The sequence below is a fragment of the Balaenoptera physalus genome (genome assembly GCF_965194825.1).
Source record: "Balaenoptera physalus genome assembly, chromosome: 10".
NCBI lineage: Eukaryota > Metazoa > Chordata > Mammalia > Artiodactyla > Balaenopteridae > Balaenoptera > Balaenoptera physalus.
The window spans coordinates 6,433,998-6,446,721 of record NC_138889.1 but is presented as its reverse complement, the minus strand read 5'-3'; the positions used below and the strand labels follow the sequence as shown (position 1 = coordinate 6,446,721).

At 45.7% G+C, this 12,724-nt stretch overlaps 1 protein-coding gene across 3 annotated transcripts in view; it reads right to left on the bottom strand.

Annotated features, from left to right (window-relative positions):
* The window catches only part of ETS1 (ETS proto-oncogene 1, transcription factor), a 127,827-nt gene that overhangs the window by 98,005 nt on the left and 17,098 nt on the right, over nucleotides 1-12,724 (bottom strand). For all 3 annotated transcript variants that reach the window (XM_082476276.1, XM_082476280.1, XM_082476277.1), the window contains exon 3: nucleotides 2,418-2,562. In XM_082476276.1, coding sequence (XP_082332402.1) covers nucleotides 2,418-2,562 — 145 coding nt within the window. The remainder of the gene's footprint in view (nucleotides 1-2,417; nucleotides 2,563-12,724) is intronic.

Sequence of the window (12,724 nt, the reverse complement as noted above, 5' to 3'; positions counted from 1 at the left end):
AGATTGCCAACAAACACATGAAAGAATGCTCAACATCACTAATCATTAGAGTAATGCAAACCAAAACTACAATGAGGTATCACCTCACACCAGTCAGAATGGCCATCATCAAAAAATCTACAAACAACAAATGCTGGAGAGGGTGTGGAGAAAAGGGAACCCTCTTGCACTGTTGGTGGGAATGTAAATTGATACAGCCACTATGGAGAACAGTATGGAGGTTCCTTAAAAAACTAAAAATAGAACTACCATACGACCCAGCAATCCCGCTACTGGGCATATACCCTGAGAAAACCATAATTCGAAAAGAGTCATGTACCACAACGTTCATTGCAGCTCTATTTACAACAGTCAGGACATGGAAGCAACCTAGGTGTCCATCGACAGATGAATGGATAAAGAAGATGTGGCACATATATACAATGGAATATTGCTCAGCCATAAAAAGAAATGAAATTGAGTTATCTGTAGTGAGGTGGATGGACCTAGAGTCTGTCCTACAGAGTGAAGTAAGTCAGAAAGAGAAAAATAAATACCATATGCTAACACATATATTTGGAATCTAAAAAAAAAAAAAAATTGGTTCCGAAGAACCAAGGGGCAGGACAGGAATAAAGACTCAGACGTAGAGAATGGACTTGAGGACACGGCGAGGGGGAAGGGTAAGCTGGGATGAAGTGAGAGAGTGGCATGGACATATATACACTACCAAATGTAAAATAGATAGCTAGTGGGAAGCAGCCGCATAGCACAGGGAGATGAGCTCGGTGCTTTGTGACCACCTAGAGGGGTGGGATAGGGAGGGTGGGAGGGAGACGCAAGAGGGAGGGGATATGGGGATATATGTATATGTATAGTTGATTCACTTTGTTATAAAGCAGAAACTAACACACAATTGTAAAGCAATTGCACTCCAATAAAGATGTTAAAAAATAAATAAAAGAAAAGAAGATAATTATTGATTAAAAAAAAAAGCCTAGTGGCATGAATAGGATTCATGCTTATACAAACAAAATCTATATTTTGCTTAGAATTTTAAAGGATCAGCTTTTTCATCTGTTAAAATTTTAAGTCCTTAAGTCTAACCTGTGAACAGCTACAAAATCCTCTCTGCCGCCTCATGAAATGGGCAGATAGCCGAGACCTTTGTATTTATGCTTGGGGGAACTGAGATGCCAGGCAGAAAGTGGCAGCATAAATGTTATCCTGTCTGAGATCCAAGATAGTACCAAAGAATACCTCCAAGATCAAGGGCTATTGAGTCAAGACAATATGGAACACAGTAGTCGATTTCATTCTGCCCCGGAGAAGCAGACTCCCATCCTTCTCAACCTCCACCAAGCACTACAGCATTTCACTCTGTGTCTGTCTATTTTCAGTGAAATATACAGCATGGACAACAGAGCAAACATTTTCTTTATTTCTCCACTATTATAAAAGAAGCTTACCATATAGTTTTATAGGGTAAAGAGATACTGAACAAAAAAGATTGCATTTAAGTTAGTTTCCAGTGGCTTTTCCCCTATGTACTTCATCAGAATTACATGTTTTCAATCTGTAAGAGTTATGAAATTTCTTATGCTAAGAATTCATCCTGGGAGAAAACACTGGCTTTTTGGTATTTGGATATATTATCATACCCTGATCTCATGAAACATTGAACTTAATGTCAGAATCAGTCATTTCAGAAGCCCTAAATTTATGTTTTACATTTTGTATTAAAAATAAACCAAAAAAAAAAAAAAGCTGGCAGGTAAGCAAGGGCTAATGGAATTTGTGAGAAACACAGTGACTCTGGCAAAATAGAATGGGAGTAAGGACTCTGAACTTCTCCAGTCCTTGGGAGAGCGGCTTCTGTTCACCAGAGGGCAGCACCATGACCAGCAGGTCAGGAGTGAAGGCAATTCCGAGAGGAGCTTCTGTGAGGAAGGGTTGAAGAGAGAGAAAGGGGACGAGGGGGAAGAAGACAGATGCAGGCGGGCCTGGGCAGAGCGGGAGAGGATGACGGAAAGAGAAGACGAATGGAAGAAAGTACGTCCTGTAAGAAGGCTGACTAGCTCACACACCCTCTGTATATCTGTCACACTTCATGACTGCAAACCTTCTAGGTCCCTTGTCAATAGCCAGGCTGAAGTGGGTAAGGCTCGGGACAGGCACAGTGGAGAGAACTATTCACAAAATGAAGACCTAAAGCAGCCTCGCGTGGGCCCATTCCTAGAGTTTAGTCTTCCTGTCACTGAAGAATAAAGTCACTCAAAGGGACTGAAAAGTCCTGGGACTTTCCATAGAACAATAGCATCCGGTACCCACGTGAGCCAGGGCAGCTGTGACGGCAGAGGATGCAGGATGCAGCCCTCATCCAATTGCCATTGTCCTTCAACTCCATCCTCAGTCTCAGCCTCTGTTTATGTTCCTACCTGAGCCGCAGTGTTCAAGACCAGTGGGCACTTCCTGAGTGGCCATCTCATCCCAGAAGGGGTAGCAAGCTCTTGGCGGGTGATAAGCAGACTGGAAACCACAGGCCATTCGAGGATCTTCGTAAGAGCTGAGAGGTCCCTGCCTCTGTGACCAGGGAAAAAAAGGAAATATATTAAGATTCCCTAATGGAACAGCAACTTCATATCACCCATAAGTAGGAATCACCCACAGATGATCACAGAATAGAACCAACTACTGAGCACCACCCCCCATCCAAAAAAAAAAAAAAAGACACAGGGAATGGGAAGGGTTTCTGACTTAGACTATGTATACATTTATTTTCATCCGTTTCCCCAAGCATTTGAAGAACTTTTTAAATTTTCAAATAAGGACCCATGGTTAATAGCAAGGCAGAATCTTGGTCATCTTTACACAATCCTGGCTTTTTTTTTTTTTTTTTTTAAGTAACCTTACTCTATAAAAACATCATGAAAGGATATTCTTACAAGACATTCCATTATCATAGAACCAATAGGTGACAAATGCCAAAGGAAAAACAAAAAATGGACCTAAATGATACAAATCACTCTTTTTTCATTTAATCAATGTGCATAGGTTTTAACGATATTGATTGGTAGACTGGAATTCTCAGTTTTTCCCAACATTTGGGTACTTGTGCAACTCTCTTAGCAGTTTTATAGAATCCACAAAATATACTCTCCACCCAGTACTCTCTAAGGAGGACAAATATACTATGTGGGAGACCATGATTTGAAGTGTTTAAGACCCTATTCTTTGAAGCCACATATACATGGATTCAAATCCTGGCTCCATCACTTACTGATGGGGGCCTGGGCCTGTTCCTTTATCTAAACCTCAGTTTACTCAATTATAAGATGGGAATAATAATACCTACCCCATAAGGTAGGAGGATTGAATGAAATAATATGTGTAAGAAAATAATACATAAAGCAAAACAAAATATGAAATGCATGTCATAAAATTATGTATTACTATATGAAATGCATGTAATAAGGAGTGTACATGGAGCCTAATATAAAGTAGGTATTAATATGAGACCCTTAACATTCCTGGGATTAGGCAAGAAGGTTAACAATTAAGACACAAAAGAAGGAGCAAATTCATGGAAAGAAGATTTCCTAAGAATAGGAGTCTAGTCTACGCTGGCCCACCCTCAACTTTCTTTTCTTCTTTTTTATTCTTTCTCTCTTCTGTTTGGCCCCTCCACCTCCATAAAAACCCCAGTTAAGAAAACGGAACTTTGCTAGAATCTGATGTGATTAAAACTATCAACGTTAAGGTGCTAATTAATAAATGTAACCCCTCAGGTGGAATTCTCATCCCTGAAGAGTAGCTTGCTAACCCGCAGTCAGAGCCTCTAACTGGAGCACCTCTTACATCCTCTCTCTCCTTGAGCGGCAGCCCCATTACATTAGATTCAATCATTCACTGTCTACACTCTCTTCCCCATTTTGCAATCATCCATTTGCTTAAGCTCAGTAAAAATAACATAAGAGGGTATACTGGCACAGAGAAAAATGGCAATCAAGACCAAAATGTAAAAGGAGGTTTTGTCCACATTAATTTACGTGATATTTTTCATAATATTCATAAAGTCATTCAGACTAGGGCTGGATGAAGTTTACTTCGGGGCTGTTCCTCTTCCAGGTGGGTTAAAGGTGCTGAGAATGGAATAAGACCCTGGGGGCTGAACGGAGTCACACTGAGTTGTTGTCTATCAAAGGCTAATGTCCTTGGCTTCCGCTACCAGGAGGCCCCGGTGAGAGCCACAAGAATACAAACAGAGCAATGGCAGTCCTGCCATTTGCGTTTGGGACCGAGATTTAGGGAAATCATCACAAAGAACGCTCAGCTGAGCTTCGGTCAGAAAACGTTTCCTTAATTCTGGCATAAAACCATATTGCTGACATTGTATTTTAATATTGTAAGCTCCTGAAGCAACTACGTTAAGATTTCCTTTGTGGATCCCCAACAATCCTTTGCAACAGAATCAATTTCAAGCACATTTCCTAGATGAGCTGTGTGCTCTCAATGTCTATCCCCCTTTTTTCATATTTCTATAGAGTCTTTCTCAAAATTCAATGTCAAGTATCAGAGTTGTAGGAATAGGGCCTCGGGCGAGGAAATTCTGTATGTAAATGGCACAAAGGAGCACTCTTCAGGGACCTGGCCCCGTCTTCTTTGGGGGCAGTGTGTGCACGGTATGCCTAAACCACAAGGTCCTTCTAAGAAGGCAGTAGGTGGTACCAGTAGGATCCTTGTAGACAGGTGGTGGGTGGTTTGGTGCAGGCCCTGCTAGGATGGTGGGAACAAGAGGAGAACTTGAATTCAGGTGAAAAAGTTGAGGCTTTCTCTGCTAAGGAAAGGCCACTGAAGGTGAGACATGATTCGCAAAGAGGTGTTGAAGGAAAATGATCTGAGCGTGCTGTAGAGGGGAGATAGAGGGTGGGAGTAATTGGTGGGTTAGGGATAAAGCAATGAGGTTCCAGACCCGGGCAATGACCACGTGGCTATACAGCGAGTCAGCCCACAGCTTTGACCGACGACCATGTATAGCATCTCCTTGAGTTTTGTGATTGGCATTTTTCGTGGAGTCTCTCCTGCTCCCACAGCAGGCTCTTCGTTGTCAGGGAGGGTTCACTTATTATTTTATACAGGGAAGTCTATTTTTAAGACACATTTCCTCCTTAGCTGTCCTCAGTGGTGCCAGGGGAACCTATTTTTAAGAATGAGAAGGAGATAATGCACCAAGCCTAGCATGAACCACGAACCTCTTTGCTCACAGATGCTCCTGGGAGCAGCATGACCCTTGTCACCTAGACACCTGCCTGTTTATTAGACATTTCACAAACTGACTGAATACCTATTTCACAGAGTATGAAAATGACATTTTTACTCAAGAGAACCACAGAGCCGGTTCCAATTCATTATGAAACCTTCTCAGTTGAGGAGAAAGAAGCTGCTTATTAACAAGTGAGAAATCTGGGAAGCAAAGCCCCCACCTCCATGCTTGAAAAGGGCACCACCCAAAACAAGTTCAAGTCAACATCTTCCTTTCCTGGCTGCTGGTGAATGGGGGTGAGTTCAGGAGATGTAAGCAACCCTCCCAGCCCCCATCACAGTTTAGGAAACCCATCTGATGGGTCCGCACTCATTCATCCCACAGGGGATTATTGAAAGGAACTAACGTACGTCGCACACCACCCCGTGCCCATCAGTGATCTAAGCATGATGGAGAGACGGTCACGTTTAATCCTCACCACAGCTGTGCAAGATTGGTATTCTTATCTTCATTTCACAGAAGAACAAATTGAGGATTTCAGAGGGCAAGTAAATTTCCAAAGACCACACAGCTAGTAAAATAATGGGGATAGAATTCTAGTCGAGGTCTACCTGATTTCAGATTGTCTTTTCCTGTATCTGTGCAACGGGAACCTTGTGTGGCTCGGATTGCTCAAGCAGGGAGGCTGCCGTCCCATGATAAGTACTAGATGGATTATGATAATGGCCACTTGTGAACAAATCTGTATCACACAACTAGTCTGTGCCAACTATTATGTTAGATGCTAAGAATACAGTATGAGCAAAATACGAACTTTACCCTCAGCAGTGCGCAGACCAGTAAACAGGAAATTACAGCAAGGAGATGTGACAGGGTTAAGTACCGATGTGTAGGGGGAGGAGAGTGACAGCAGGTAAGACTTCCTAGAGGAAGCAGATTAAGGTAATAACCGAAAGGTCAGGTCAGATTTAGCCTAGAACATTTGGTGAAGGTCTACAGAGCAAAAGAAGATGACACACCTAAAGGTGCCAAGGAACGTAGATGGCGACGTAAGAAAGGATCAGAAAGACTCGGCTTGGGGCTATAGACAGATAAAGACTGCTGTTTGGTAGTGGCAAGCATGAGGGGAAAGTGTGCTCTTGGCAATGAGAACGCCTGCAACGGAGAGCAATTAGCAAGAATGAGAGCTGGAGGGACAGTGTTGAGGGCCAGAAACACCAGACCAGAATTCGGCTGCGGGAGAAAGGCATTAGAGGTTGTATTAAAGCTAGTAAGAGTGACATGGTGACTCAAGATGTCCTAGAAGGACCCACTTGATAGTGCTAAGTAGGATGGACTGAGAAGGAGCCGGTGAGGGGGCTGACAAGGCAGCCGTGGTGCCCTGCAGAGCCATGTCAGAGCCTGGGGCACAAATGGAAAAATCAGTACTACTGATCCTAACTGTATTTATTTATTTACTTATATTAATTTATTTTTTTAATTAATTTATTTTTGGCTGCGTTGGGTCTTCATTGCTGCGCACGGGCTTTCTCTAGCTGCAGTGAGCAGGGGCTACTCTTCGCGGTGGTGCACAGTCTTCTCACTGCGTTGGCTTCTCTTGTTGCGGAGCACGGGCTCTAGGCACGCGGGCTTCAGTAGTTGTGGCACACGGGCTTAGTAGTTGTGGCTCGCGGGTTCTAGAGCGCAGGCTCAGTAGTTGTGGCGCATGGGCTTAGTTGCTCCAGAGCATGTGGGATCCTCCCGGACCAGGAATTGAACCCGTGTCCCCGGCATTGGCAGGCGGATTCTTAACCACTGTGCCACCAGGGAAGTCCTCCTCACTGTATTTAAATTTTTTAGTTCTTTTAAAAATTTTTGCATTCATTTTGATTGTCAAAATTATTGCATTAAGATTTACGTAGCTTGAGTACTGTGTTTGGGGGCCGCCCTTTGGCTTTGCCCCCATTTGAATGCTTCCCCTCAGTTCTGGTACTGAGCTGTAGGCCAGTTAGGAAGAGTCGGATTAAGGTCATGAATGTAGAGGTGAAGAGGAAACAAGAAGTGTAAGATACATTTCAAAGGAAGAGTCAACATGATCTTATGACTCATAGGAGATGAAGGCAAGGGGGGATCCAAGATCGTGCTTAGATTGCTTGCTTTTATAATAGTGGAAATGGTGAGTTTAAGTACATAAGTAAGGAGGTTGGAAGAATATTTCACTTTTGGCTGTGTTCAGATGGAGAGATGGCAGAGCAATTTGGTGGAGAGGTCCCTAAGGTGGCAGCATGACAGGAGAAGACAAGAAAGGATACAGTTAGATGGAGGAGCGTAAAGGATCTAGTTAAAGTATAGAGTCAGGGAAAATGGCAGTTAAAAAGAAAAGAGAAAGGATCAGAAACGGCTCTACCACACCATCCAGCAATTGCATTCCTGGGTATTTATCCAAAGAAAACAAAAACACTAATTTGAAAAGATATGTGCACCCCAATGTTTACTGCAGCATTATTTACAATTACCAAGATATAGAAGCAACCGAACTGCTCACTGATGGATGAATGGATAAAGATGAGATACACACACACACACACACACACACACACACACACACACACACACACACACAGAGGAATATTACTCGGCCAAGAAAAAGAATAGAATCTTGCCATTTGCAACAACATGAATGGGCCTAGAGGGTATTATGCTGAGTGAAATAAGTCACACAGAGAAAGACAAATACTGTATGATTCCACTTACATGTGGAATCCGAAAAACAAAACAAATGAACAATAACAAAACACAAACAGACTCACAGATGCAGAAAACAAACTGGTGAGGAGGTGGGGTGGAGGGATGAGTGAAATAAGTGAAGGGGATTCAGAGCAGTTATCAGATAAATAAGTCATGAGACCACAGTGTACAGCTTAGGGAATATAGTCAGTAATATTGTAATAAGTTTGTATGGGGACAGACAGTTACTAGACTCATCGTGGTGACCTTTTTGTAATGTATAAAAATATTGAACCACTATGTTCACTTGAAATTAATATAATATTAAGTCAATTATATTTCACTTTTGAAAAAATGGATCTATAAAGTTGCCTGTCGTTGGGAGGAAAAGTGAGGGAGAAACAACAAAGAAGGGCCAGTTAAAGACACAGGAGGAAAAACACAAGTGTTCAGTGTGGGAGACACCAAGGGCAGAGCTTCAGAACCGTGTGGGTTAGCAAGCGGCTGCTAAGGAGAGGGTGGTATCCACGCAGCCCCGGAGGGCCTGGGTCCCCTGGGTGTCTCAGGAGAGCACGCACTCCTGCCCTGCTGTGTCACACGCTGTGATGAGCCCCCCCCCCCATCTCCAGGGGGCAGCACTGCTGTCCTTGTCCTCTTAGAGGCGTCAGAGGACTCGAGCCTGCAGCCTAAATGCTTTGCCTTTCCGATCCTGGAAAGAAACAGCATAAAGCCCTGAAGTCTGGAAACTACTAGGACGAGGGACACACACTTGTCTCTGCTCCAAGGTGAGCCAGCTGTGACGTCACCACCACAGCCGACCACTGTCCCCGCTGCTGCAGTCAGGGCTTCATCTACGGTATTACGTCCCCCTTGTTCCCCTGTCCCGCCGGTTCCCCTCTCCGATGCTTCCAGCGGGGACCTCCGTCTCCCCTCCCCACCCACGCGGCTCCCTCCCTGTGGCCGCTCTTCACCCACCTCCCAGCCCTGCCAAACCTCGCAGCATTGCTTCTGCTCAGAGCCTTCCTCCCCTCTGCCCCCTCCGAAGATCCCCCCCAATTGGAAAAGAGGGAACAGGGGAGTCGTTTTTCAACACTAAATCGCAAACTAATGGCGGCAGCGTTTCTGTAAGCGTTCGTTTCTGTCTTGAGCCAAACAGCCTTCAATGTCCAGGTATTTGCCCCTCAAACCCTTCCTGACCCTTCTCGTGTATGTGTTACTCAGAGCACAAACTCTGTGGGAGCACATCTGTCTTTTCTTTAACCGACTTCAGAATTTTAGGGTTTAGCCTTAGTACCGGGCCATAAACATGTAAGACACATAAATATTTCTACATGCTGCTGTGCTTACAAAAATATACGTGCCCAGACGCAAAGCTGCGTTAACCCTGGCTGGGTGAGCACAGGGCTGTGCCATCCACGGGGATAACTGTATCATTCTAGGCCTGGCACACATGTTCACACACTCCAGTAGGAAGACAGGAGACTGGAAATCAGGAAGCCTGCGTTTGAGTCCTGCTCTGCCCCTAAGGAGCCGCGTAGCCTCCAGCCCGTCTCTTAACCTCCTTAAACCTTTGCTTCCTGAGGACGTTGGCCCCGATGATCACCAAGTTCCTTTCCAACTGCAAGTCTCCTTTTTGCTGACCCGTCCACATTCTTTCTCCTGACCTTGTAACTGACAACCTTCATTTGATAAAAAAAAAAAAAACCACCCCAGGGTGGAAAAAAAAAGCCTAGAGAACCAGACGTGGTCATCATTTAGATTCATGACATACAATGTCCCCTTGAAAGGTATTAACGCCTCCATGTTGTTTGCCTTCATTCTTCCCTGAAATGTGCTCCCTTGCCGTTCTGCCACCACCTTTCCCATTTTTCAGTAGAGAAAGTGAAGTTAGGAAGTGCCTGCCTAGCTGCTGAACTATCCGGGGGCTCTCGCATGCTAGGTGCAAGTCTGTGCAGTAAATGGGGAGTTTCTCGTCTTAAATCCTTTCACCTCGTTGCAGGCAGTTGCTCTTCCAGGTTGGCCGGACCGACTCTGCAGACCTGTCATCGAGTCTGGGCTTCCTCATCCTCAGAAGGGGCTAGACCAGCCAGCACCTCTTTACATTCACGGAGAAGCGCTTTTGGCATCGCTGGGGGGGGAGGAGTCTGGGGCAAACTGCATCTGGGGCACCTCTGCTCCAGGGGGGCACATGCATCCTGCAACCTCAAGAAAAAGGAAAGAGGCGACACGGAAACACCCCTCAGCTCTCCCACCAAGGGGGAGGGGGCGAGGGTGGTGCAGCCACAGGAGAGGCAGGAACAGACAAAATAGGAAACCCTCAAAGGGCGATTTAATTTTAGACTCAAGGCCAGGAAATTCTTTTTAAAACAATAAGAGTGATGGGCTTGGGCCCTGGCGAAAGGGCAGGCCGGACCGGTGTAGGTTTCTGAGACAGAAAAGAATCTGAAGCACAGAGAGAGCAGAGGTGGGAATAGCAGATTCTGCTCTCCATGAAAAGCTGTGCTTGGCCTCCCCACGGGCCACGTGGACCACAGCTGAGGCCACCCTGAGACGCCCCCAGGCCTGGGGCTGCACCCAAGGCGGGGGAGGGGGGCAGTGGCCGATGCTGCAGCTTCTCACGCCAGCCTGAGACCACAGTCCCCTCCACTCAAGACACTTCTCGGTGGGACCTGCCCCAGTCCTGGGCGCCTGGACTTGACATTCTCTCGCTGAGAGATATGGGGTGAGATGCGTGTCACACACCAGCTTCCACTCGCTTAGCGGGAAGCCTTCAGACTCCCAGTGACCCCATGGGGTCCCAGCCTCAGGCATCCATCCCAAGCGTGGAGACGGAGAGTGAAGCTGACTCAGAGCCTCTGATAGGACACTGGGAGAACCTCCCATGGTGGAAAAACTGGGCAGGAATTCCGATTTGCTCAGCGCTCTACAAAATGGAGTTCTGGGGGGTTTTTGTCCTAAATTCAACTCAGCATGAATAAAGCGTATGAATCCATGAATTGTCATAAATTCTTATCCATCCCCACATTTCTTAAGAATGATCAAGCTGCATTTGATGGTAAGGAGTATCCTAAGCCAGGAGCCGGGAGATCTGGACCATACTCCAGATCATACTTCTAAGCTCGGGCAACTTAATTTAACCTCTCAGGACCTGAATTTCCTAATATTGGGAGATGGCCTCTAGGTTATAGTCTGGCTCTAAAATTCTCCAGTTTGTGCTAACTGAACCCAGTATCTTAGAAAATCCCCACTTTCTAAGATGATGGAAAAATACACAACATCTCTCTTTTTTCCTTCACTTTTTCTGACTACCACTAAGAGTTATGGTTACAGATCATTTCTTAAACATAATGTTCCAGCAACCTCTCCAGAGGTAAAACCATCACCACCCCAAGCGACAAGAAAAAATTTTCTTTTCCAGTTTCCATTTACATTCTAAATTTCTTTTTCTGTATTCTCATTTCTCTAATCTGGAATACCTTATCCACTGCTCTCCAGGATTCCCAGAGAGAAGGAAAAGGCATGTGTGCTAAGCTTCATAGAAACAAGCACCAGCCCTTCGCAAACTCCCAAGAAGTGCAGGGACTGCACAGACACCCCTGTGAACACATCCTAAGGCATGTGGGGTGGAGGTGAAGAGTGCGAACAGCACTGGCTAAGAAGGGAATTGCTTCCCAAGGAAGCCCAATTAAACTGCAATTACTCAAGATAAGAGAACCAGGTCTGTTTACACAATGGGGTTGTAAACCACCAGCCCATTACAAGAGAACTTTGATCTGGTGGCAGGGGAGCTATTTCTAGTGCAGGGTAGTGATGAAGCAAGGAGGTTTCTCAACAAGAATGTCTCCATCTTGACCCCCATAGCCCCATCTTGTTCTAGAAACACCCTTGTATGGACAATCAGTGGCATCATCTCCACTCCTCCCTCTATGTGTCCATCTCACACGATCATATAATCAGAGAAAAATAGAGAAGAGATGCTAAACACAGGGAAAGGGAATTAACTGAGGTCATATTTGTGGCTGGTATCACAATGACCTGACGTGGTAAGTTATACTCTGTGCTTATTTCGCAGATGAGGACATTGAGGCTCAGAGAAAGTAATCTGCCCAAGGTCACACGGCTGCGGAGTAACAGACCAGAATTTAACTCAGGTCTTTCTGACTCCAAAGCCTAAGTGCCTTCCATGGTACTTGGCCAGGCTGTGTCCCACAGCTGCCTGGCCCAGGATGGAAGGCTCGGAGCCTTCCATGTGGTCTGGCCCTCTGGACAGTTACTTGCCCGGCATATCGCTGTATTCCCAAAGGCCTGAGCGCTGAGAGCAGGTGAGTGGGCAGTCGTCTATTCCTTCCCTCTGAACAGTTCAAGGTGCTTCCTAAGCTCACATGGCTCAGGGGCCGTCGATCCTCAAGGACCTCCTCCGCATCCTCCTTGCTGGTGAGGTAGCCAAGGACAAGGACGTGTTTGGTCAAAATTAGGGGCAGCCCATCCTCCCATGCCTGCCCTCCCCCAGCTCTGCGGACTCAGCGGCATGAAGGGGAGGATGACACAGGAGAGGACCAGGGCTTCGAGGGACTTCCAGGGGGCACGGCGGGCTCGCTGAGCCAGCATAACAGGAAGGAACGCTTCCTCCCCTTGGATGAAAGGGTCCCTGACACACAACCCCTATTAAGCACCTGAAAACGTCACCCCCTCCAACACAATGGCCAGACAACTTCCAGAAGTGTCATTTCCCTACCACCCCAGCTGTGATATCACTTCTTTCATAAAGGTCTCCCA